General features: G+C 44.6%; 2 protein-coding genes across 3 annotated transcripts in view; one reads left to right on the forward strand and one right to left on the reverse strand.

Annotated features, from left to right (window-relative positions):
• Nucleotides 1–24467, reverse strand: part of tmem178bb (transmembrane protein 178Bb) — a 54030-nt gene extending 29563 nt beyond the window's left edge. The window contains exons 1-2 of one of the 2 annotated variants that reach the window (XM_086022823.1): nt 24272–24467; nt 23473–24181 (exon numbers count right to left, since the gene is read on the reverse strand). In XM_086022823.1, the coding sequence (XP_085878949.1) occupies nt 23473–23854 (382 nt within the window). In that variant the 5' untranslated portion in view covers nt 23855–24181; nt 24272–24467. Of the gene's footprint in view, nt 1–23472 lie in introns of both variants that reach the window. The other variant, XM_086022824.1, reaches the window with a different exon arrangement.
• A 1387-nt stretch (nt 24468–25854) lies between these two features.
• Nucleotides 25855–27207, forward strand: mrps33 (mitochondrial ribosomal protein S33). Its single transcript, XM_086022457.1, has 3 exons — nt 25855–26032; nt 26292–26511; nt 26806–27207. The coding sequence occupies exons 2-3, from the start codon at nt 26297–26299 to the stop codon at nt 26909–26911; spliced, it is 321 nt and encodes a 106-aa protein (XP_085878583.1). The 5' UTR covers nt 25855–26032; nt 26292–26296; the 3' UTR covers nt 26912–27207.
• The last annotated feature ends 194 nt before the right edge of the window (nt 27208–27401 follow it).

The raw sequence follows: 27401 nt of genomic DNA on the forward strand, positions 1-27401 counted from the left end.
CGGAAGGACGGAGGGATTAAGAACTGGGGGCCCCGCTGACTCACAAGTTGCACAAGCGCCATAGATGACACACAGCAGGACAGTATTGAACTAACTCGTATACAAAAGGCTGATTCAGATCAGACGTCTGCACCAATTGATGAAAGGAGTTGACACACAAAAGCACATTAGCGAAAACAAACCCCGACTTGGATTCTTGAGTTGTTTTTTTTTTTTTTATGTGCATACCTGTAATGATAGACATGTCCGCAGAAATGTTGTGATGATCGATGAAACCGGACAGCCGCTAGCGCACAAGTCAGTTTTGAACGTGGACACCGTTGACTTTCACTTGGAAAGTAAACGTTGATTCCCGGATTCTAATTTAATGGCCAGTGCTTTTCTTTGGACATCATTACAGCGTGTCCACTCTAATTATCTCCGGCGAAGCTGGCAGGCTTAGTGAACACTATATTATGCGAGTCCGGGGAGATTTGAACTGCACAAACAGACATCATGAGGATATCAGTCAGCCCCCCCAAACCCCCCATCCAGCCTCCACCCTGTTTCTCCTGCAGCCAAGCACACACCCCAGAAGATCGCAATGTCTGATAATGATAATTAGCCTTTCATGGCTGTCACCGCCGCAGTCAGCACCCATTCGCTCCTAGAGAGATTTTGATTATGATAATAATAAAAAAAAAAATTAAAAAAAAAAGAATCTAAAACTGCTAGAGCAAACGTATTCGCTGCTCTTGCCACGGGAACTTGTTTTAAAATGAGCAAAATCATGTCTGCGTGTTCCCCCGGGGAATTTGGCGGTATTTCTGTTCAAAATCATGGTGCTTGTCACGCAAATTTGGATGGCACGTAGTCATGTATCCATTGGACTTCTGTCCAGAAACAAAATCCCGATATGCGCTCCAATAGGGTTTTTATAACGCTCTATCGATTCATCAATCGTGTTCATAGATGACCTAACGCATCAACTAACTGAATGCTCGTCTCCAGGCTGACACCAAGCCCGGTTTGCTACCTCAGAACCGTGTCTTCTGTGCGGGTGCCTTTGAAGTAAATCCCTTCTCTTACTCCGTGTGATCCAGGCTGCTTTGGACGATGCGCTGATGTCACAGTGCGAAAGGGAAAAAAAAAAAAAATAAGACAGATGATCTAAGGAAGTCGGAGGACTGTGGAGTTAGGGAGCTCAAATGGGTTCTCCCCTGACCCTCCAGGAAACCACAAAGTGCTGGAGGGATTTGAAATGGACGAATAAACCCCAACCGTGTGCAGCTCTCCAATAACCAATGAACCCTTACGTTTTTGTACTCCTCAGGACACGTACATGAAGGAACCCGTTGTAGGGGATAATACAGCGTAATAAAGCTGACATCCACAGACAGTCTCAAATGCAGTTAGGACCCAAGTGCAGGGAAGCGGGAAAAACAAGGCAGGGGTGAAGGATGTTCTCAAACAAAAAGGCAATTTATTCCCGCCGAGAAAAAAAAAGGCAAACAAGACCCTTTCGAATCAAAACCGCGACGTTAAGAGAATTAACCCGAAGATGCAAAATTGGCAACGGACTCGCCACAACTGGGAACAAGGCCAGACAGAAACAGAAGCGATAAACAGTGAACCGACAACGACTAGCCAGTAGGAGGGAGCTGATTGGTTCCCACAAGGGATCGGGCTGACGAGGTGGCAACGAAACCTAAAGAGCAAGACATGCAAAAGACACACGAGGAAATGAGACATATCCATACTTATCCAGTGGTTCTCCAATTTCTTACACAAGTAGCACCTTAAAAAATATTTTGCTACCAAAGTACCGCCGCAACATTAAAATACTTTTTTTATTGGACCGAAACTGCTTATAAGTTAACTGACGTATATTCCCCCGTATATTCCCGTCCGGTTGATAACGTACATTCCTGATTGGGGCATATATGCTCCACTACAAAAAAAAATAAAAATGTCTGAATAGTATATGTGTGTATATGTGTATATGTGGTCTGCGATCCGGTGCTTTGGGAGCACTGAATCCAAAGTAAGTGGCACAAAGACAATCCTGTCCTGTCACGTGTGCTCGGCTGCATATATTCAGCTCCTCTGTTCCGCCGTGACGGATGACTAAGCATAAAGCCGGAAGACGGGCCGGAGATTTTTTTTCTATCACTTGGGTATTTTCCCTTTCCGCGAAGTGCCACTCATCTTAAGACGACAAGTCGAGTTGTAAGTCAATCGTTTTGCTTGCCGCCCCGTACGAAACCACGGGAAAGTGGAATAAAAAGTATTGTGGCACAGCTACGCTAACTAACCAAGCATCTATTTGCTTCCTCAAGGACTAGTGATGACAAACTTAGACACTTCTTTTCCCTATGGCATTTTTTTTTTTTGAAAACACTCCATGTGCGACATTGCAAGCATTTCTCCCTCCCCTGGAAGGAGATCCAAACCAACGCTGAGTTTAAACCGCCACCATCCCCCTAAAGAGTCTCAAGTAACGGAGATACCTGAAAAAGATACAAAGTGACAAGAGGTTCTATCGATGCAGTATGTGAAGAACAAATGACTGGGGAGTAGAAATCGGATAAGTCGTATTTTCGTATTGATCCGGCAATTTGCCGGGATAGCCGCTCCCAAGTGATACCGTCCCTTCTCCAAACGCTCGTCTGGATGATGGCCGGTGTCCACTTTGAAGTGACAACTGCCGTGCGGCCACCAGGAGATCACAAGGTCGCCGCGTGGAAATTTAGCGTCATCGACACAACTTGTGCGAGGATGAACAAATAAACAGTCAGAAAAGACGTGGCTACGATACGAAATGTCCGTGTGCATTGAATCGTTGCTCAACAATTGTGACTTTTAAGGAAAATAGTAAGCTGCAAAATAGTCTCCGGCTTAGATTGTTCCGATATTTTCAGAGGTTGAAGTGGGCATGAGTGTAGGTATTTGACTTAATTTTGCCGCCAATTTTTTTTGACACAACGTTTTTGACTATGCCTTCTTGTCATCTTCCCCTTATAGAGAAACCGATTTTGACAGGGATCGGTTTCATTCGGAAACGTCAGATATGTAGTTATGAGAAAAGAAATGACGCACGCATTGTGACAGCTCATATCTTGAAAAATTCACAAGTTGAAGCACCACCTTTAGCAACGATCCGGTCGGCCGTCTAACTCCCGGATGAAATGTCCGATCGATATGATTGTCCATTTTGCGCGTTTGCATGTAGAAAGCCTTCGTGAAGAAGACGGGCGCGAAATGGGAATAATGTAACCCCCGTGCTGGCGATCCATTCAATATCCAGCGGCATCAATCACCGCGTGTTCGCCTTTACTTGGCACTATAACGTTCGCACTTTCATTTCCGCCTCTCAGAAGGAGCGAGGCATTCACCTCCACTGCTTGTGGACACCACACAAGCGTAATCCTCAACCTTGTTGCTTATTTTTGTCTTCTTTTTTTTTTTTGTTTTTTTTTTGTGGTTGCATTTTGCAGCCAGTAGACACATTACATTACACAAGATTACACCCCTTCACAGAGAAGCACTGTCACGACGGCGGGTGCATATTGCATCCGCTCTCCCGGAATGGATTTCCAACTCAGTCATTTTAGCTAAATTGCCCTTCAGCCTTCCGCAAACATCTCGGAGACAGACACAATTTCCATTCTTGTAAGTGGAAAGACTGACTGTACTGTCGGAGTGGAAGGCTGCAGAGGGAAACAATCTGCGCTCTCCTGTGACTGTCCTATTAGTATTTCACGTAAACTGTCGACCGGCGGTTCTCAAAATGCGGTAAGTACGGTTAGTGCAATGTAGTTGCATTCAATCTTTTATTTCTCCTTTTTCTGTTTTTTTTTTTTTTTTTCTCCACCAAGCATTAGTAACCCCGCCCCCAAATTTTTTTTCCCATTGACATTTGCTTCCTATGAGCTAAATTGTCTGTCCTGGAACAGGCTAATAACGCTTTTGTCTGTAGACTTGGTGAAGCAGCATGTGCTCCATTGCCCGAGATTATTGTCACAGGCTCTGTTAAAGTCAAGCAGATCACAAATTAGAAAGGAAAAAAAACAACACATTTTTGGGCGAACATCTTGAGTGGGATTTGAAGCGTAAAAGGTGTTTTAGCTAATTAATCGCAAAAATGTCCATAATTGATCGCGATTAATCCTAACCACAATTTCTTTTACTAATATTAGAACAGATATTAACTTGAGTAAAATCTTGGAATTGTGAGAAATAATTACATAAAAGTATATTTCGATTCAAAGACTGTTCTAATGCGATTATTTTCCTGTCAAATACAACCGTTGAACGATACACCAAAGATGTACGATTAATATGTGTTTAAATTTGGCTTTGCAAAGTGTGCAAACTGTTATATAGTCTATACTACTCTATGCGAACTCTCCTTTCTTAGTTTCTTAAAACGTGTTACCTTTTTGCAGTTGTGTGCTTTTTAAAAAAAAAAAAAAAAAAAATCCCGGACATTCCAAACAGCAGCATGAATACGTCTTTGAGGGACCGTGGCGCAATGTGGAGCCTCCCCCAGTGGCGACGCGAGCCAGCTGCGTTTGTCATCCGCGCTCGCGGCAGATGGGCGCTCGCCGCCGCTGCCTCTGCTGCTGCAGTTCAAGCCCTGGATGGCCTCATTTTGTTGTGACCCACTTCGAGGCTGCCCCCCCCCCCCCCCCCCCCCCCACACACACACACACACACTCCTCCCCGGTTGCTCCCCGCCCGGCCCGCAGCCGGGGCCTCGCGGGATTAACGTGGAGAGCTCGGGCCGGGGATGCTGTTCTCCCTGCTCGAAGGATGCGAGGGCGGGGTTTAGCTGGACGAAGGGAGGGGAGAAAGGGTCGGGGGGGTGAAAGTGGACCACCCTGGAGTTGCTAATAGCAGCTGTCTTTTATTGTAGCCTTACAAACATCCCAACACATGTAGTGTGTGTGTGTGTACTGTGACTCGAGTGAGCATCCAGGGAATCGCGCGCACACAGTTGGCCAAGCAATTTTTAGCAACATATGTCTTGTTGAGGCCCTGGACCCTATTAAATATAACTCCAAATAGCTTGAGGTAAGATATTATTGCCATATTTTTCCAAGTACAGTAATCTCCCAGGTGCCAGGGCTGGGCTCCCAACCCCCCCCCCCCTCGCTCCCACGTGAGTCGTGAAAAATCACAAATGATTCATAACCACAAGTGTTGCCCTAGCTATGATCCCCAAATGCATGATTTCACATTCACCTGCAAAAGAAATAGCTTACAGATGATATGCGGGATATTTGAGCGCATATGGTTAGCAACACACAGGCGTATATTCTTTATCCATTGCGAAAAAAAATAAATAAAAATGATTACATTCATTTCATGTCGCTGGGTCAGTGGTGAAACTCTTCTTTATGTGTGTTTCTATGTCTGTGTAATACTGCCCCCAGGTGGCCAAGACGTTCACAACAGAACAAGCAGCACAATATCTATTGAATTGAAGCAAAAAAAAAAAAAAAATTAATTCTTTCCGTTCCAATGTAAAAAATTAGCAGTATGCATGTGTTATAACGAATGATCTAATTTTAGGCTGGACGAGTCCATCGCAGCGTGGTCCCCGTCACTGTTCTGCCGGGCTAATTCCCCCACCGCGATGTCGGATCCGCTTCTTCCGTATCGGCCAATTAAAAAGGCGACAATCCCGTGTTTTCTCCTCATCGCTGTTGAAAGCCCTGGAAAGCAAATGCATGTTTGAAGCTTGTTCATCGATATAGACCCAGACAATTTAGGCTTAAAGCCTCTAATGTTTCCAAAAAAAAAAAAAAACAATAATAATGCGTTGACAATTTTCATTTTGTGGCAGACTCACTCAACTGGCTGCACTTTATTCATCAAGTGATTGAGAGCGCGCCGTAAATATTTGAATGATTTATATTCGATGAAGGAAGCAGAATAGCGCAACCTTGCCGGGCGGAATTGGAACGCAGCAGAGCAGGCGACATGTGATCAGGTACTGTTCGCGTGAGGCAGCATGTGGCCTATTATTCGAAGGTAATATCGCACGCTATGTTGCGAGCGACGATTGTTTGTGATCTCAAGGCAGCTCCTGCGTCGCGTGTGACAGCTGCTGCCATGTTTGTCAAGTTTCTCCTCTTTGTTGCCAGGGAGCCAACTGCGGGTATTCCCCAATGTTTACTACTACAAAAAAAACAACAACAAAAAAAGTAAAAATGCTAGCTTGACTGAAGTGAAAATATCATGTTTAAAATGTTATTGCTGCATGTTTGCGTGCAGTGCGGTATTGTAGGGCGCAAGGCTATTATAGTTATGAAAATGAACGAATTTAACTTAAATTGAACTGAAACTGAAAACACGTTTTTTGGTGAAGCAAGTGACAGCAAGGCTGCTGCTTTTTGGAGAGGCAAATTACTCATTAAACACAGCATGTTTCATTAAATTTGGAGGAGAGGAGACGCCGGTGACTCCGCAGAAGGCTGTGTGTTTCTGACAGAAATAATTAGCTCCTAAGGACGAATCTGACGTATCGGACGTATTTGATGTGAATCTCGTCAGAGTGGAATTTCACCAAAAATTGTCCGGCGGTAAAATGATCATTTGAGGAGACGAGTCCAGCCAGGTGCTGTGTGCTACTGGATTTTTTTTTTTTTTTTTTTTTTGCAATATCAAAAGCTTTCAAGAGGAAATGTCAGCGCTAGCCCTCAGGTAGGGCCTAACCTTTACGTTTTGGGGACCCATGAAACAGATATAAATGTCCACACCGTGCAAAGCCTATTACAAGCATCAGGACCTTTTTGTTGGTGTTATATAATCCCCCAAATATTTCTTTCGCTTTATTTTTGACTGCATTTTGATGCGAGTAAGGTTAAAAAAAGTTGCAGCTTACTGAGTCCACTTACAGTAGTTGTGTGACTCTTCTTTGTTTGTGTCTTACGTAACATTTAATGATGTTGCGTGTGTTTTTTTGTAGATCAAGTACAATATGATAGGTTGTATGTCCCTTGCACGAATTAGCATTCGATAACAGTTGATTGAGTTTGCTCATCCAAGATCCGTTTCGCCCAAAACTGTGTATTACGGTATTAGTATTCTCAAATGTATCCGTGTTGTGACTGAGCAAAATTGTATGATTTGGCTTGCGACTTTGCTCATCCCAAGGAATGACTCGACTCACAGTAATTTGTTCCTGGATTTGAAAGGACAGAAGCACAAGCCACGGCCAAAGGGGAAAAAAACCGATGAATTGTCCAATTAATTGTCGCGAGCTCTGTTGGCCAGCGCTCCCACCCGATCGCGTGAATGTGCGTTCAAACCAAAAACGAGGCGGCAGATGGGATTTTGATCATTTGGTCATCAAATAAATCGGGCGAGACCTGCTTCCATGCGTTCCCCCAATTTTTTGTGTGTCGACATCTGGCGTGAGCTAACATCGTACGACGTGTTGGCCTACATGCAAGACCGCCTTTGGGTTCCCTCTGCGCCCAGCGGACCCTCGCTGGGCATGTTACCTCGGCACGAGGCTGTGGATGACAGAGTGGGCCAAGGCCAGTTTAATCTGTCTCCTTAATCGGATCGCGCTCTCTTTGAATGAGTCTTAACACACAGGACAATTAAATGGGAGCATCTGGAGGGGCTGTAACCCTGCACACCAGCGGTAATGCCGACATGGCTTCCTTCCACCTGCCACTTCTTAATGATGTGGATGCCACTGGATGTTGTTTTTTTTTTTTTTAGGTCCACAGTACAGTCAAACTCAGGATTTTGAAAAAAAAAAAAAAAAAAGTTGTTAGTGAATGGTAAGCAGAGCTGCATCGTACTTTAATGCGTTAGCATTCCCTTCCGCTCATTTTGTCTGTGTTTAAAAAAGAATCTCATTGCAATTTTTTTTCCCAAGGTCCTCTTTCCATGTATTTTTTTGACAAATACAATTTTTAAAAAAAAGGAAAAAAATTGTAATAAGCAGCATCTGATGCATTGTCATTATTATGTTTATTCCCTACCTTTGTCGAAAGGTTGTAATTGAGGTTGTTGTGTGCATCTTTGCATTCAGACAGCAGGATAGCGAGCAGTAACGACGCGACGGCGGATATTCCCCGCCTCGGCGAAACGACGGGAGGGCTATTTCACATATTGATGGAATTGATTTTCAGGCCTCAATAGCCGAGTCCAATTATTGTGCCCTTTGGCGTGGGGGGGGGGGGTGCGGGGGGGGGGGGGGGGGGGGGGATCATCATTCCGTGAGGAAAGCAAAGAGAAAAGGGAAAAAGAAAAAGACGAGAAGACCCGAACTTTGTCGTTATCGCTGTTTGCGTTGGATCCGGCCTCTTTTTGCTTACTTACCTCAAACTCGTCGTCCTTCGCCCCATCTGAGTCAGAATTTTGAGCGTACTGTGGAATCAGATGGACGTATAAAATTAGCATTATATTAGAATAATGATGGCGGCGTCCCCCCTTGCGTGTCGCTGCGGGCTGTGTTCTGCATTTTTTTTTTATTTTTTTTTTTTTAGCGTCCTTGTGCATCTTGTTTCATTAATTCCTTTCTTGTCCACGCATTTCCCATTTAACTTGTGAACACAGTTTGACGCGTACGGAAGATGGTTTGAAAGCAAATGCGCGTCATCTAGTCAGTGGCATTTATGTTTGCAGCATGTCTGGTTTTAGATCAGCACGTTTTTTTTTTGTGTTTTTTTTTTTTAACCAAGTGCCATTGTGTCTTTTTCATTGAAATTCTTGACAAATAACCCAGCTTGTCAAAACGACAGTCTCCAAGACAGTCTCTTGTTCCCCAAGGCCACACAGACCGACAGACAATATTCAATTAGCCACATTACTCTGGTGGCTCACGAGAAACACCTCCGGATAATCTGGCTAATCTCACGATAGTTGAATGAGAATTTAAAAGTGAATCTGGCAAATGTCCTCAGATGACTTTAACTCCATCCCCGACTGCGTATGTTAGCATCTGCGCCAGCGGTTGTGCGTGACGATGCTGGCGCTATGCTTTGGTAGGGGTTGGCAGCTGTTGCCACGGCAATAACGGGGCCTTTCACGCAGAATGTATGAAAATATAACACTAGTTGGCAGGGGGGGAGCAGTTTAGGATCATTTCGAGGTCATCCGCCAGCCTCCTGACTGTTTTCTCTTTGGAAACTATTACAATTGCCGGTCAAAGAATTTGCAGATAGTTGACGGAAAAACAAGAAATTTGAAGTCACGGATGTTCACAATGCATCGCATCCTCCAAACGATAAGGATGCTAACCGTACATGCACCAAGATTTACAACTGCGAATAAGCGTTGTCTCTTATTGACAACCCACCGCCCCTCCCCATTCACACTTCTCTTGCTGTGTTCACTTAACTTTTTTTTTTTCCCAAGGTTTGGCCTCAAAGCGCACACACCCCATGCATTTAATTAACAGCACCAATAACCCAGTTACCGCGCCTCCATCTGTACAAATCCTCTAGGGTGTGCAAAGAGAGAGAGCGAGAGAGACGGAGGGTCTGTGTGTGTAATGTATAGTCTCTTGCACCTTTACCGGTGTCCTGGAATTCCTTCCTACCCGTCGAGACGTCCTACCAATAAACGCCGATAGTGCGCTAGGTTAGGCTTTGGGTTAAGGTTAAGGTTAGGCACAGCTTGGACATTTTGGAAGAACACCGAGTCCGGCAATATTCATTTATCATCTTTGTTACAAAAACGGGGATCATCATCATCTTATTTTGTTCTATTCTTTTTAGGGCTGTCAAAAGATTAATCGCGATTAATCGTAAATACAGATTTTTACGTAGTTTTACTTCAAAGGTTACTTGACGGCTCCTTGGAGAAATCCATAATAATTTGCACACTATGCACAGCCAAATTCAAATACCATATTTGTTGTACATCTTTGGTGTATCGTTGTATTTTACAGGAAAAGAATCGGAAAAGAATCGTATTCAAGGATCAAAGAAAGCTATTAGAACAGTCTTTGAATAGAAATATCTTTTTTTTCCATGTTAATTGCTAGATTTTACTCAAGTAAATAACGGTTCAAAGCTTCGTAAAAATGTAGTTGAAAAATGCGATTAATCGCGATTAATCTTTTGACAGCACTCATTTTTTGAAATCATTTTAAAAAAAGAAGACAATATGCCAAAAAAAACCCATTGTGATTAGGATTAACATTCTGTTTGCTTATGCAAACTCGATTTTTTTAAATATTGAAGAGGTTTAGCCGGTCCAGCCCAATTATTTCAGAGCAGATTGGGGAGAAAAATCACTGTTTGTATCATCTTTTGGAGACATTCAATAATTGGACTTGACTCGGAACGGTGTAAATATGTTTAAATGAATGGTGATTATTGGTATGGGTGTACCTGCTTTAGTCACATTCTGTCAAATTATATTCGACAGAAAGGGTTTCCAAAAGAATGTAACGCAATAATAGACTGAAATTGAACAACATCCGCCAGCGTCAGTACGCAACGCAGGAAGTAGCCAACGTCAAACTCAGGCCCAGGCCTGAAGCCAGACAAGACTGAGTTATCGATCGCCGTCTGTGGTACCGGGGGTCCAAACGGAGCCACCTGGCCGCACTCTGGAGTGTGACGTCAGAGAGCCGCAGCTGCTCTTTTGTGCACTGGCGCTCTCGTTTTCAACGCCCCCCCGCCCCGTTTGAAATTCCCATCCAGGCCCGGCGTGTGCAGGGAGCCGCCGACAAAAAAGACAAGGCGAGCCAGAGGCTGGCCGTGAATGTCGGCCACACTCTAATTACCGACGTGACGAGCAAATCAGGTATACCAAATGACGGATCACTTGTGGGAAAAACTGATACAAAGGCTACATGAGCTCCAAAACAGGACAAAGGAAAGTGCGGCGTATTTCGAGCGCCCATTCGAGGAAATGTCCTCATGCGTGAATCAGGGAACAAGCTCCTCCATTTCTTTGAGTTGCCAGCAAATGAAGCTGGAGAAATTTGGATGAAAGTGTTCGACTTGGGATCCTTTTTGCCATCTCCAAAACATGGCCAGCGGCCACTCCGTCTCCAGTGGTCCATTTTTGTGTCGCACAAGAATTAACTGGGGTCTAGCTAAGCCTTCTGAGGGATTAAATTGGCAGTGGAGTGTGCAGTCTATCTATAGCGTGGTTGACACGATGCCGGGATCTACTTAACTTCATGGAATCTGCAAAATGAAGACTGCGATGTGGAAGCATAAAGCTCTGGGGGCGGGGAAAAAAACGGAAAGATATCCGTTTCTCCTGATTTCGCTCCCCAAATTCCAAATGATAATATTGTCATTTAGAGCATTTGTTATCTCGACTTAAACCTGCAAGACATATGAAGTTGGATCTGGGTGCGATAACCCTCCCTGATTATTTTTCGTCAGTGCCCAGATCCCGTTTCGGAATTCAATTTGCGGAAGGGAAAGGCAGGACGGAGTCAATGAGGGGATTTCGGGCGTTTCGGAAATGAAATCCTCAACCCGTTAAATGAGCAACCGACTCGGAAGATCCAGGACGTTCAAAAGCTGGAGGGAAATTAAACCGTTGTCTGGAACGTGCAAAAGGACGAATCAGACTTGTGTTACTCATTGACTTTACTACATGACTGTTTGCAAAATACAGTGGAGCAGGGAGGCGGGGCCACATGGCATTCCCAATCTGTCGACGACTCACTTGTCGCAGCAGCGGGAGGAAACCGCCGCGAGGGCCGCGGGGGCATCGAGGCGTTTGTAACAAGACACTCGAGCCGACCTGACGCCGAGGCACCCACACCGCTTGGCGCAAGACGAACCCCCCCCCCCCGGAACGCAACCAGCGCACACGGGACGGGAAATATTGTGTAAACATGCCAGAAAAGTGACCAAAAATGTATCTTATAAGCTTTGTCACGGGAACAAATGAAACTCTTAAGTCAAGGTAGCACTGTACGCTATTGAAGGGAATCATCGCAGGTCTGTTTTAGGCGAACCGATGCCGATCTTTGGGATCAATAAGAACACGGGCAGTTCACGCCGAGTCATCCGCCAGCGGCGTCCGTCAAGGTTCAGAGGGAGACACGGCCAGGACGTCAAGGACGCTCCCGTGAAGCCGTCATTAAAAGGACGACGACAGGAGGTTGTGACTGACAGCCTGTCAGGGACCCGCTAAACCACAGGAATGGGAGATTTTGCTTTTGAATTTTTTCTAATGACAAGCGAATGCGGCCGTGCAATATTCGGTAGGCGTCGCGCTCGAGGTCGTTGGCAGGTCAATCTCGCAGCGCAACCGAACGTAAAAACTCAAGTCGAATTTCTCCTCTAATCGTCAGTGCTTGGCTCTGCTTATATCAGCCGACAGCTCCAACTGTGATCATAATTCTTGAAACTCCTCCAAATCCCTTAAACTAGCATATCAGCACTTCAAACAAAATGTCAGGAAGCCACATCGGTGCGACTGAATCTAAAACTTGGCAACGGGGAGCTAGAATGAGCCATTTGTGTCATCAGCTAACTCTTGTTACTTTTCCTTGACGATTCCAAATTCAATTTGCACAACGCGCTTTGTCAAAGCGTCACCGTTTGGACCATGTATGACCACCGTGTTCACCTGGAAATGAGTGTTGAGTCTGACTGGATCATCTTCGTGCGGCTGGTCGCGATGTCACTTGAGGGGAAGGAATTTGGCATTTCATTAATTAGTTAGCATATATTGTTCCGTCATGTTTTGGCTTGCGTTTCTTGCATTGAGCGGCTTTTTCCTCACCAAAGTCATCGTCGTTATACTCCAGTGGGTCCTGGATTCGGTTGGCATGTATTCTTCGGCTAAATTGGATCTTGCGTTTCCGTTTATCTACCACCTCTGTCCGTACATGTCGATCATTATGAAGCGACGCGAGTGATGGAAACCGGGAGTGTTCAATTGCGGCCCGCATTCCAGCCGAAATCCCGCCTCAAAAACTGCTCTCATTCCTGACATTGTCCAAATAGCGCCGAAAATAATTCTTCCCTCAACGTCGTGGGGCCGCTTTTCCGCACCCCTCCAAGGCACGGGGCATCCGCAACGATCGAGAGATTGTAAAAGGCGCAGCGGTCAGTGGAATCTCCCCCGGAAATCCTTTATGATACGGCTTCCGTAGTAAATTGCGACGTAAATCGTGACAGTTAAAGACGCCGCGAAAGGAGTCGTGACGCTGGGGAAGACAGAAGGACCGCAGCAGACAACGAAAGAAGAAGTGCTTCTCAGTTCCCGGGCGTCTTCATAGCATGTTTACGCCATGTTGTCACCAAATGACTTATGATCAGGAATTATAGCACAATTATAGCGCCGTTTTCCTCCCGTCGAGTGCACTCTCCTTATACGCAAAAAGAGAAGATGGCGAGGAGGTGATTTGAAGCTCATGAGGGGGGCGGGGGGGCGGGGATTGGTGGGGTGAGCCAATGAGCCGACGTAATGGCCATATTTTCGATGAAATTTCAAGCTCACAACTCCTTGAAATTGCATTATCTCAAGCTTAGAGGGGAAGTCAGCCCGAAAATTTTCCGGACAAGAATATATTCTATGCAGGCCCAACACAGCATTCTGATTCATATGATATTTGTGGAGTTGAGCAGTAAAATCCACCCCGTTTTTAGCTATCTCGGGGGGGGGGGGGGGGCCGCCATTTTGTCACGCCCGTCGAATGAAAATGACATCACAGATGCTCAGGGCTCAGGTAACGGCCAATCGTGGCTCAGCTGTGGTTGGACTGTGATCGTCATTTTCGGTTGACAGAAGTGGCAAATATGTCCGCCCCCTGAGAAGGCTGAAAACAGGTGTTCTTTTTACCGCTTAACTCATATTCCACAAACACAATATGAATCAGAATGCCGTGTTTCGATTAGTGAAGGCGCAGAGAACATCTTATTGCAAAGAATTTGGGGGTGTTGACTTAAAAAATGGAATCATATGTATATATAAGGACATCATATCAAGAATCCCCTCATTTTTCTTTCGCTAATTTCAAAATTTTTTCCTGAATTTCAAATGTATTCATTGGTTTTAGGCATGTATATTATTAAATAATACAAAAAAAATAATAATAATTTGTGTTCATTCATAATTACATTACAATTAATTCAGATGAAAAAACAAACGAGCGTGAATCACTAGTTTAGTAAACCGGACTATTTCGCAAACAATATATATAGAAAGAAAATGGTAATAATACATTTATTGTCCCTCCTCTGGAAATATCCTGACCTATCTGTCCGTCTTTAAAGTCCAATGTGGGCCTTGAGCATCAAAGTTCGCCCACTTCTGCTTGAGCTGTACTTAGCTTGGCTTTAAAAAAAAAAAAAACAATCCATCGAGCACCTGTTACGTTATTCACTTTCAATCCAGGCCATGTGCCTTGGCAGAGGTCGCCGTGCTCTTGCTTGCATTTATTTCCCGCGGGAATCGGACTATGTGTTATCCCATTAAGTTTACCTTTTAACCTGGCCGACCCGGTGTTCTCACAAGAACAGATGATTGTCACAAAAGTGCCAAAGCTAACGTCTATTAAAACATAGCGTACTGCTAAATAGTGAAACTATTCACGAGAGTGAATTCAGTGACGGATTTGGATCAATATGGCAGTTTTGAGATTTCCCGTGCACATATCGTGTCGTATTCGTCCCTCGCCGGTAAAGTTCCGGCGTTCTCTCCGACAAGCCGTCTCGCGACGCTCTTTCATTAAGTTGCGGTGAAACCGCCGGCTCGAAGGAGCGAGGGGAAGATTGCGGCGGCTTTAAGAGATATAGCATGTCTGTGTCCCTTCGTGTATAATTGCGCGGCTAAACAAAGAAGTCTGCGGCAGGGAAGAAAAAAAAGGGGGGGGGGGGGGTAAAAAGAGGCAACAAAAGAGCCAAAGCAATTTCGGAATCAAATAATTGAGCGAGGGAAGATAAGCGCGACAAGGCGGCGTGTTTGGAGCTGGCGCGGCACACAACGCTCGCTATCTGCGGGGGAGGTTTCGCGAGCTCCTTACGGACAATTATTTGGGGAGAAATGGGCGCGATTGAAATGTTCAATGGCGTCATTGGGTGAGCGACGCGCCGGCCGATCTCCTGCGTCAATCATCATTCCAAGCGTCAAATGTCGACTCAAATGCTAGCATTAGCGCTCGCCGCAGCCGTTTGCAGCCTTCCTTTGTAGTCGCTGCAGTTGAATGAGATCCGCCACCTCCGCTCCCATCATCTCACCTCGCGCGCCCCGTCATTCGGCGGGCTGTGATTATGAGCTCAGTGCAAATTAGACGGTAAACGGCAGATGAGAGCGCCACGGCCGAAAACGGAGGGAGGGCTTGATGATTATGAGGGGAGATGAGCTGTTAAACGCAATGAGATGGACCCTTGTTGCAGGTTTATTTCAGGCTGCGCTTTTTCTTGAACGGGGCCAGTGAATCTCGTGTTTCTTACCTTCTTTTTCAAATGCGGCTTTGAAATAAAAGCGTTTCGCCTCATTCTTGTCGGAACGCAGGCTGACGATTGGCCGTTGCCACTTTCCGCAAAAAAATCGGCGCTGTCATGTGAAGAACACTTGTCTCCATTTTTTTTTTCATTTTCGTATTTTTACATGAATGATGTTAATGCGTTACAGACATCGCATTAAAGTGGAAAATTAAAAAAGTGTCCAAAATTGGAGATGAGTGTTTTTCACGACGAAATGTTACATAAAATGACGTTAACAGTTTTTTATATGTAACGCAGAGCAGTGATTCCTTTACAAAGTTGTCCCGTAATTCTTCGAAAGCTGTTTTTTTTTTTTTTTTTACTTTTCGGTGACCTATTGTAGTTGTCGGCCCAAAATAGTTTTTTGTTTGATGTTTTGCATTTTGCGCGGCTTCATAATAAGGCCCGTTCATCGCGCTCTCGTGTCTCGTCACCGAAAACAAGCAAACAAACGCAAACGGGGTGAGCGCGTTTGCAACTCGAAGCGATTTGAAAGCTGGCTATTGTGGCTTTTAAAACGGACGCCCTTTCCGAGATCATCGATTGGTCTCGAGAACATCCGTCACCCGGTCACCGAAGGTTACCATGGCAACAGAAACAGGGCCACAAAGCTCCGTGTTTATCTTCCCGCTCACAATTAGTACCCCGGGCCGCTTCAAACCACGCAAATGCCTGCTGGAGAAAGTTCAGTTGCATCTCGGCGGTCCGCTTTGCACTCCAAAGAAGCTTTTTTTTTTTTTTTTTTTCCTCCCCCTCCCCCTCCGCCGGACAGAATTCCACCATTGTCCCGCAGTGCCGAGCCATTAAAAAGGCTTTTCTTGTGACGGGGAGGCAGCTGGAGCCACAGAGCTACCCCTTCATCTGCTCTCCTTCCTCTCAGAGTCTTTGGACAGGGAGAATAAGGATCTGATTGATGCGGGCTCTTCTAGGAGGCCCACGGAGCTCTCTTGACTTGATAAGCCTTTGATTAAACGGGGCCAGGAAGACGTGCAGCCAGAAAGAGCCAGATGCCTGCTGGAGAATGGAAATGTCCACTGATATAAAATCAAACGTGTTTTTCATCCAGCAGCAAAGCCTCTGCGCTGTGTTTTCCACCTGACCGGCCACATTAGGTGCGCTTGTATCCGGGGAGACTTTCATCAGCAACCCTCCCACATGACCCCAATTAAGGCTGTTGCATGTAAGCAGCTTTTTTCTTTTTTTTTTTTTTTTTTTATCTCATGACCTTAACGACAATAAGGTCCAAACACATACAGTTGGAGTACATGTAATATCCCCCAAGTGCACTAATGTGCTGTAATTTACGCTTATGTGCAGGAGCTGTGATTAAAAACGTGTGTGTGTGTGGGGGGGGGGGGGAGTTAAAAATAGACGGTGAACGCCTGACTGTGTCAGTGGAGCCCACAGGATTTCTTCCAGCGAGGACCCTAGTAGTACTGTGTGTGTGTGTATATATATATATATATATATATATATATATATATATATATATATATATATATATATATATATATATATATATATATATATATATATATATATGTTGTTAATAGTGTCCGTGTCAGCATTAGGGTTCGGTCCACGAGCCCCATCTGACCTTGTACACATCTGATGAGGGAGACTATCCATCCGTTATCATTTGTACTCCACGGGGTCACGCGACGTTGAGCGGGGGGGGGGGGGGGGGGGGACACCCGCCAGACAGGTTGCAAGTCAATCAAGTAAGCAAGAGGCCGGGAGCACCCTTGGGAAACGAAAGGTTGCCACTTGAGCCGCACGCTGACTCCCGCTTAATGGACGGTTGAGAGTCTTAATGAAAACGAGGGTCCCGGAGCCAATCACCAGTCGATGACACTTTGGTCGCCGTGGAGACGGCACGCTTGCGAGCGGCGGGCCGGCGCGAGAGCCTTCACGGGGGCCAACCGGTTTGTTGCTCGGGGCTACCATGCATGTCACGCCACCCACGACATGCATCACATCACCGGAGGAAAAAAAAAAAAAATCACCGTGGAAACATCACGGCGGGAACCACTCAGCCGCCTGTCGGCGCTTTTAATATGCTGTCAGGGAAGGGGATTCGCCGTTTGCATTTGCCGCCCTGGCCGTATCAGTTTCGCGCCACCTTTTGACGGGCGCCGAGTACCCGCAAATTTTTGCTGTTCGTAATTAGCGGAGAAAGAAAAGTACGAGAAGGTTATAAGGCATGCCCCGAAAAGAATCTTTTTGACTTTACTTTTCATCCATCCACGTCGGAGAAAACCACCAAGAATCATCAGCATCAATCTGCGTCCCGTCTGAAAAGCACTTTGTTTTGTCAAGGGAGACAACATCATTCATTATTAACGGCGGATAAATCGTTCTTTCTGCGGGTCGAGGCCGTGCGGCGAATGGAAAATAAGTGCGCCGTCCACCGGCACCATGTATGAGCTCATCAGGGCTGGCTGACCGGGCCGTGGCGCTCAATCACGTTTGTTACAAAAGCAATCTTTGATTGAGATGACTGTGATGAGCGTGTATATATATATTTTTTTATTTTTATTTTTATTTTTTTACATCGCGATCAATACTCATGCTGTTATAAAACGCCGACAGACGTGACTGACTTCACCCGGAGATTATAATCATCCGGCCCTATATGCGACGGCAAGTGAGCCAGGGTTGCCATGGCAACGAACGTGCGTCGAATCAGGAATCACAACGTGCATCGCTCGCCTGTCGAAGCCGTGCTACGAACCGCCAAGGATTTTAATTGCGCATCTTTTGCCCAAGTGAAGCGCCTCAACTCACGTCAACAAGAGGCCCCAAGCCGTACATTGCCGGATGACGTTCTCTCGGCTGGACCGTTTGTGTTTGGTTCATCCGGCCCCGGCCCGGCGTGTGGCTAACGAGCTCGGGGGTGTTACCGCGCGCACCTAAATTATTTAAGCACTTCCAGGAAGACGAGAGAACCGCCGGTGATAACAAACCGTCTCGCGTGTAAATATCCTCAAAGCCGAGCGGCATTTACATCCTGCTGCCCGCCTGCTGCATCCAAATCACGCGTCAATTATTGAAATTCAGGTTTGAATTAAAGCCGCGAGGGAGCAAAGTACAGTAATCCGAGCCGTTGCTCTTTCTGCATGAATGCCTGATCAAGGACCTGAGAGGCCCTTTTTTTTTTTTTTACTCAATGACTGACACTCAATGCTCCACACTTGTTTGATCAAAACGGAGTATTAGATATTACTTGGACATACAGTATGATGGCGTTTCTTAATAAAAGGCCTCTGGAAATAGTCAGTCAAAATAGGCAGAGGATGAAGAATTACATTCAATTTAATGTCCATTGTTCACACTGTGGTTCAAATGGCACTCGGTTTTTGGGGCGAGGGGGTCGTTACCATGACAACTGAGGTGGTGCGAGGGCTTTTCTGACCACTCCAGTGACTATTTTTGATATTCACATAAGTGAGAAAAAAATTGATTGGCCTTTTTGTGGCTTTTGTTATTTCTTAAAGAGGAAGTCAACGCAAACATATTTTTTTCAAGAATAGGTTCTATGCAAGCCCACTAGTTGAAACCGGGCATTCTGATAAATATTGCGTTTGTGGAATAAGAGTTAATCCACTCGTTTTTAGCCATCTCCGGGGGCGGCCATTTTTGTCACTTCTGTCGACTGAAAATGACATCGCAACTGCTCAAAATGACCAATCACGGCTGAGACTCAGAGAACAGGTCAGTCGCGATTGGTCATTTTGAGCAGTTGCGATGTCAGTTTCAGTCGACAGAAGACAAAATGGCCGCCCCCGGAGATAGCTAAAAACGAGTGGATTAACACTTATTCCACAAACGCAAAATGAATCAGAATGCCGTGTTTCAACTAGTGGGCTTGCGTAGAACATATTCTTGAAAAAAATATGTTTGGGTTGACTTTCACTTTAAATGTGGGAAAGCAACAGCAAAGCTTAATTTTACCCAACTTTCTTTTTTTTTCACAGCGTACTAGCCTTGATACATTAAACTAGAATTTCAAATATTAGTGCCATTATAAAATTATATTAAAAGTGAGTTCCAGTCGGGCCTGAATCATTCCTTCTTCCACCCCAATCGTACGTGACTCTCATCCGATTGTTTCATTTTAAAAGGCTCAGTAAATCCCTGGCTATGCAACAGGAGCCTGAACGCACTTTTTTTTTTTTTTTTTTTTTTGTCTTTTTCGAAGTGGCAGCTTTCCAGGAGACGCCCGCGTGCCATCCAAGTGAGACGAGCAACAGTTTGCGCGCGCAGCAAAGCGCGTTGTCGCTCAGCCGTCAACGCGGCCGGCGCTCGCCGTAATGGCCTCAATTCGTCATCGTTTGGGGCTCCGCCCACGCTCGCTCGCTGACGGCGGTCACCCGCTTTGGAAATATGTCGGCTAACCCCGAGCCGTCCGTTCCAGCACACGCCATTACGCTCTTAATGCCACCTGCGAAAACTCTGGGAAAAGGCGAGGTTTGAGTGTTTTATGTTGACCCATTACCGCCCGCTTCTCTCCGCCGCCTCCATAAATCTACATAACGATGCGATCCGGAAAGGTTCGGGCGAAGACGCGGCGAGACAAATGCATGTTGTGGAGCCGGCCCGGAGACAGACGGATGAGGCGTGGGGACAAATGGGGATGGGCGCGCCATTCGCCAACATGGCGGATCGGAATTGATTGGCGCGCAGAGATGCGTGATGAGCGCAGTTGGCTTATGATTCATACCTGACAGATAACAGATGGAATATTTACTCATTAAAAATGTGGCGATATTAACTAAATAGGGCGTGACTCATTAGTGTGTGAACACGAGCGGGCCGAGTAATTGAACTCGAATACAAGCTGTAAAGTGTACTAAACTTCAATTTATGTTTGCTTTTTCTTTGCCTTAAATCCTGCTCGGGTCCAAATTTGACCACCCAAAAAAATTACTCCAAAATGTCTTTTCAAACGATGGCCCAAAGTAGGCCAAAAAATCACAATCTTTTAGACTACAATATTTGTGTACACTAAGATTGTTGACTACAACTGAAAGAGGTTTTAAATGTAATAAATCAAGGAGAATGGTGGGAATCTTGAAACTGCAAAACTGTCCGTGCCGTATACTCTATATGTGTGGTTTTTATGGGACAGTGGTGACAGTTTTCATGGGGGAGCTTGAAACAGTCCCAAGAACTGTCTTTGTAACCACCACATTTGCACAGGTTCTTTTCAAAACATGCACTATATTAGGGCTGTCAAAAATAAAGCATAACTATGGAGATGAATTTAAATTTCATAACGCACTAAAAAAATTAACTCAGTTAACTCAGTTTTATTTACTTCCTGTATCAACTTCCCTCTGCTCACTCTGCAGCCAAACTTAGAGGAGAGTCACTGTCACAAAGACGGACTTTTGCGTAGTTTTACTTTAAAAAGTTGCTTGACGGCTTTTTGGAGAAATCCCAAATAATTTGCACACTTTCTACAACCAAATTCAAATACCATAGTACCATATTAGTTGGACGTCTTTGGTGTATCGTTCAACTGTTGTACTTTACTGGAAAATAATCGTATTCAAGGATCAAAAAAAGCGATTAGAACAGTCTTTGAATCGAAATATACATTTTTTTTTTTTCCACATTTCCACAAGATTTTACGCAAGTAAATAACGGTAAGCTTCGTAAAAAATTGTAGTTGAAAAAAATACGATTAATCGCGATTAATTATGGAAAATTTTGCAATTAATTAGTTACAAAATTTAAGCGTTTGACGATTATTATTATATATATATATATATATATATATATATATGTATATATATATATATATATATATATATATATATATATATATGAGAGGGATTGTAAATTGGCTACTTAGCCCTACATAATCATTCCGTGTAGACGTCGCATGGTTAGCCTAAATGGTGTTCAGGCCTGTTGACCCTTCCTCGTCAACGTATTGTCACACATCATCACCTAATTTTTTTTTTTTTTTTTCCTAAGATAATGTTGCTGCGCGCTTCATACCGGTGTAGGGAGGCATTCATGTGATCTCTGCGTTTACACTCCGACTGGCCATTACTGCAGATGGCGGGCGGCGGAGGCCAGCCAGGCGTGCTGGCATAAAGGCACAGCTGCAGCGCAATTCAGACTCTCCTCGCTCTTTTCACGCTTGGATTTATTCCAGCAACATCTCTCAGGAAAAACCACAGCGCTGCTTCCTGTCCTCTTAACAACACACAGGCTGCCTCTGTAGCATTAGCACCCGCAGGGAGATTTCGACATTTGTTTTGGCTCGACTTGAGAAAAAGGGAAAAAAAAAAAAAAAGAATTAAAAAAATTCCCATCGTCTTCACCAACAGGAATCATAAATGAATAATCGATGCGACTCATCGTGATTCACGAGCATTCCTTCCAGCACCGACTGCACTAGATTCAGTACATTCAGCATCGCACGGATCTCTGCCAAAGTCTTGATTTGTGGAATCAAAAGATTGGCAGTCAAATCCAGGCAAATTAGGGGGAAAGTATTAATATTGCAAAGGTGTCAAGCTAATCAAAGGGATTTATGTATTTAAAACAACCACATAGCTTTGCTCAATAAAGTCGCTTTAGCTTAATGCTAACAACAATGTAAAACGCCATAGATGAGCTAATGAATATCGCTGGTGTCGCAGCGTCATAACCCGGATATGTAGATAGGCATCATAGCAATACTCACAGGCATATTTTCTTTCTCTTTTGCGAAACGTGACTAATATTACACACCAGGGGGAGCAGCACAATGTCCATTGAATTGCAGGGGGAGAAAATGTGGCAAAAATAGTTTCATTCTTTAGATAATAGTGTCATTGCTGTATGTTTTCATGAAGTAGAATAGCAAAGAGTTGTAGTTTTCTTATTAAAAGCCGGTCCCCATTGACTATATGACATCATTTCATGGAACCCTCGGTGCACCCCAGAGCCCAGTTTTAGAACCACTGCTGTAAAGTCTAGTATAATTCTCCATCCTTTTGACAGTGGCCTGTCACTGTTATTAAACTGCGAAAAATGTGTAGTACGTCTCCCTGGGGGGAGGTAAGGAGCATTCAAGTCATGTACGTATAATGGTAGACTTGTGTGTGGCAGAAAATGGCAATTCAGGTCCATTAGGAAAAGCGCTTTCCACACTTTTTTTTTTTTTTTTTTTATAGTGATGTGCTGAGTGGAGGAGCTGGCAGGCACCCTGACGTGATTATGTCATTATTTGCAGTTGAAAGGTCGGGCGAGCACCATTTCAACTACAACTTGAGCTGTCCAGGGCAGCTGGGGGGGAAAAATGGCATGCCAACAATCAGGTTGTATAATAGCGAGACAATCAGTGTGCCCTTTAGTTGAATATACCTGTGATTGTGTTTCTCTTGTTGCACTCGATGCGCCGACTCTCAGTAAGGCGCAGTCATATTAATCGTTCTTTGCAGAGGATAATGAATATATGCGTTGCTCAGCTTTTGTGTTCAAATATCCATTGCTTAAAAACTTATAACACTGCGACACCAATGCTATTTGTTAGCCTGTATATGGCGTTTTGCGCTGTTAGCTTTTAAGCCAACTTCATTTCAATACAAAGCTGCAGTAACTTAACAATAAATATATTGATGTTTTTTGTTGTTGTTGTTGTTGTAAGACTGTCTCAGTATGTGCCAAACTGCTGCTTGTTGTGAAATGATTAATATTTCTTGCCTTTACATAGCGCTGGATGGCTTGCATCTTAAAGCACCTCTGTGTTTTTGAACTTGTATTTTAATCCTTGTCATACGTTGCTGATGCTCTTTTCTTAATTGTTATGATTCCGTATATATTTTAAAGAAAGTAGCGGGGCCACTCCTGTGTTTTTCATTGGTGTGTGTGGGGGACCGGGGTTTAATTCAAGGTAAGACCGCCACTGCTTCGCTCAATAAAGGTCGGGAAACTGTGAAATAAACAATCAGGCACACGGGCAGGCTAATTGATTCGCCCCTTAATAAATAAATGTCACCACGTCGCCGCAGGCAGGGACAGGCAGCATTTCAGCTCTTGATTGGATTCCTACCTTTCCGGATGAGATCTTCGATTCCCTGGTCGAAGCCCAGCCGGTGGCATTTCCTCCACAGCCCCATGTTGGTGGAGTTGTACTGCCTGTTGCACTCGTCGGCGGCGCTCATGGCGAACAGCTGCCGCCGGTTGCGGGCCAGGAGCAGCTTCTCCTCCCAGCGGGTCGCGGCGCTCCGGCCGGCCCGCAGCGGCAGGCTGTTGTTGGGGATGTAGATGAAGCCCGGGTCCTTGCGGCGGCTCGAGAAGCTCTGGCAGCGCTCCTTGTAGCGCCTGGCGTCGGTCTCGTACCAGTGGTCGGAGCACATCGCCACGGCAAGCATGCCCAAGGCGCAGAGAGACAGAGCGAGACCGGCGTAGAGCAGCAACTTCCCGGCAGCCATGCTCGCCTCACAGCCGCATCAGCACCACGACGGACGGACAGCTCCTCTGCGGATTCCACCCTGGTCTCGCTTGGGTCCGGCTCACATCACCTCCTCGCGATCCACGATTTTTTTTTGGGGGTGGGGGGGGGGGGGGATGGGTGATTTAAAAAAAAAAAATTGGGGGGAGCAGCGGCAAAAATAATAATAAAAAAAAATAATAATAATCCCTTAAATCCGGCGCTTTCTCCAACCCTCCTCTTGCGTCCTTCTTCTCCTGCAGCACGAAGAGGACGCTTATCTCATCTGAGCAGCAGCAGCAGCAGCAGCAGGATCTGCAGCGTGCATCTGTCTCGGCAACATAACACGCGCACAATTAGAAAACGTCATTAACACTCATTAAGGACAAAGGGTGCAGAAGAATGCGAATGCACAGACCTGCTGTGACCGAGTGGCGGCGGGGGGCGGGGGAAGAGCTCCGGTAGAATGTGGAGGGATCAGCCCGTTGAGTCAGCAAAGCGTCTCCCCCACCCCCCCCGTCCACCCCCCACCCCCTGAAGCACGTCTGATGACGGGATGACGGCAGATGCTCCAGAGCGGGCCCGTACGTCCGCCCTGCCGACCAATCAACGCCCATCTGTCCGCACGAGCATGTTGGCTAACTGCACGAGGCTCGGACTGAACCATTCAAAATACCACATGCCCTCAAAAACGAAATACTTTATTAGCACTTCCATAGCCTACTGTTAATTTGCCATGCACACATATGAAATCCTCATGAGTTAGGAGAATCATTCCAGAATGTATGAATAGCCTCCCAGGCAATAATAAAGTGATAAGTAATCCCCTAATATACGTGAAGGAGAAAACGAAAATAAGTGTTTTTGTTGTTGTTGTTGTTGGGTTTTTTTGGGTCTGTTTTTTATCCCCCTTCATGTGCTAAATAGGACCCAAAAGCGCTTCTGCTTTGTATACAAGCAAAAAATAAAATAAAACATCTACTTACTATGTTGAACTATTTCAAGCTTCCTGGAGTGACAAATGTTCAATTGAGTGCCATATAGCTAAATAATACCATGCAACAAGGATTTAGCAATTATTCAAATTATGCTAGGGCGATATGTATATCAATTTGAGAAGGATTTTAATCTATGGAGTCTCTAAAACAGCTATCATACCTGTGTCAAATAAGAGAATGAAAACATTATAGGAAGGATTTATGAAGGATATTCTGTATGGATCTGCGTCAATCTTTTATTTGGTTATTTCATTGTAAAAGATATACAGTATTATTTTTTTTTAATGCCATTAATAAGTAACTCGTGTCACTTGATGTTATGCTGCTCCCTGGTGACCAAAAACAACAATGCTCGTGGTCTTGCTAATCATCAAGTTGGAAAATAATCATTTTGCTTTGATTATTAGCTAAATCAAGGTGTAGCAGTAGTACGAATACCTATCTATATTTAAAAAAATTTTATGTCCACTGAATTATGATGGTATTAAGTATTTTATATGAGTGGTGGATGTTCGCCTCTCCTGGCTTGTGGCTAGATATAAATTACCTGAATATGGTCGTTTTCTGTCATCTAGCGCTCCCTAACGTTCAAAAGGGGAAACACAGTTTGTGTCGATTTTGAGTCGCTCTAAATCCACGCATTTAAAAAATCCACACAAAATCCACACACTTAAAAAAAGAAAATCCACAACACCGAGGCAAGCAATAAATAAATACATGAATAAATATGAATGGACTCCGCCCTTAATTCGAACGTTTGGGAAAGCTTATCAAGAATCGGAACTTTTGTTCCAACAAATTAGACAGTCGGAGAGGTTAATAGTGACGGACTCGCTTTGACACAAAATACTGTACAATAAAATGCCCTTTATGTGTAATTTTAATTAGAACGTATGATTATTTCCATGGTATCTTAAGAACCTACATTAAGTTAAATTAACACATATAAGAGGAGGCATTATGACACGTTTATTTTATACCCGGAAGTAAAAGCAACTATCCAATCACTGCTCAGAACCAGACGGAACACGGAAGTGTTGCCAGTGTGGTGAAGGTTAGGTGCTATCAAAACACGTATTTTGTTTACTGTATAAAATGAAATTTATAGATGTTTTATGAGGCTTTATTTGTGTGCACGAGTTTAACTAGCTGTGGATTTTTTATACGGCCTTGTGATTAAGGTAAGAATGACGATGTCATGTGCACCTATTATCGAGTGTGCGTGCTCAATTCACCATGTTTTCATCAAGCACGTATCAGCGTGGTTCTAGGTTAAATTTTGTAGTATCGCCACATGCATTGTGTAGTACTTTAATAAATTGTATTAACAAAGTAATATTTGTTGCATGTTTCGGCGGCTATTGTAAGAAGAAAGTGTCCCTTATGAATCTTTTTTAAATATATCATTTATAACATGGCCCTTTCCTCCTCCTTACGAAGCCGTCATGGCCAGCGTGTCCAACTATGCACTGCGCATGGCCAGACTGAGTGCTCAAATCTTCGGGGATGTCGTACGTACGACGGACTCCAAGTCGATGAAGGTGGTGCGCCTTTTCCAGGAGCCTCCCATGGCCAAGAGGAAGGAGGTGTACGACTGGTACCCGCAGCACAAGATCTACTACGCCATGACCCAGAAGCTCAGGTTCATGGGACTGTTCAGGTAATTTTGATAGCGAATGGTAAACTCCCACTTATCTGCACCTAGTCACTGTGTTTGTGACACCTGTGATGCCACTTTATGGCACCAAAGCAACTGAGAGACAGCTTTGTATTTTGGGGAGGACCTAAGTTTAACCTGGGTGATATGTAGAAGTTAGGAGAGTCTTTGCGCATGTACACTTTATGTGTATTTTTTTTAACAAAATCAAAACCTATGTACGACTTTTATTTTTAATGGTAATGTAGGATGAGTTTGCATGTGCATGTTTGAATGTGTTTTGCTACTTGCTTGCAGGGACGAGCATGAGGATTTCAAGGAGGAGATGCGCCGCCTGAGGAAGCTGAGAGGAAAAGGCGTACCAAAGAAAGGAGAAGGGAAGAGAGCGACCAAGAAGAAGTGAGCCACGACATTTCCGCATCGCCACTTTGAAACTGGGACCGTTGAGAGGCTTTTATGATCGACCGTCCAATACGATCTTCGTCATATTCACAACTTGAGTGGGCTTCATACCCTGCCACTGTGGATGATCGTCACTTGAGATGTGTTAACAATTGCTGTTTGTAGTCTGTATCTTATTCTTATTGTGTTGCATTTAAGTTTCGCATATGGAAAGATTTTTGTTGACTGCAGATGGAATGTTGATGAGTGTTGAAATTATCACAGGAAAAAAATAAATAAAAGTATTACTGGTGTGCATCCGAGCGTGTGTTTTTTTTTTAGCACTTGAACCATCATATTTATTCATGTGCGTGTAAATTGCTTGTTGCATGTGCTTTGAATAAGTTTTTTGTGTGTGGCATTGTCAGCGTGTTTGTGTCGAAAGTGTGTTTCGAATGTGCACGTTGTGCATCTGTATCGTGTGCGTTTTGTGCATATGCTGTTACAGTGTG

This window comes from Filicampus tigris, chromosome 22 (assembly GCF_054856515.1).
Source record: "Filicampus tigris isolate MCC_2025a chromosome 22, RoL_Ftig_1.0, whole genome shotgun sequence".
NCBI classification, from domain to species: domain Eukaryota; kingdom Metazoa; phylum Chordata; class Actinopteri; order Syngnathiformes; family Syngnathidae; genus Filicampus; species Filicampus tigris.

What these genes read in the sequence shown, in the direction of transcription:
- mrps33 (XM_086022457.1), top strand. Translation starts at nt 26,297, where the DNA reads ATGGCCAGCGTGTCCAACTATGCACTGCGCATGGCCAGACTGAGTGCT. An exon ending in AGGTTCATGGGACTGTTCAG is followed by an intron (nt 26,512 to 26,805) that starts GTAATTTTGATA and finishes ACTTGCTTGCAG; the next exon opens with GGACGAGCATGAGGATTTCA.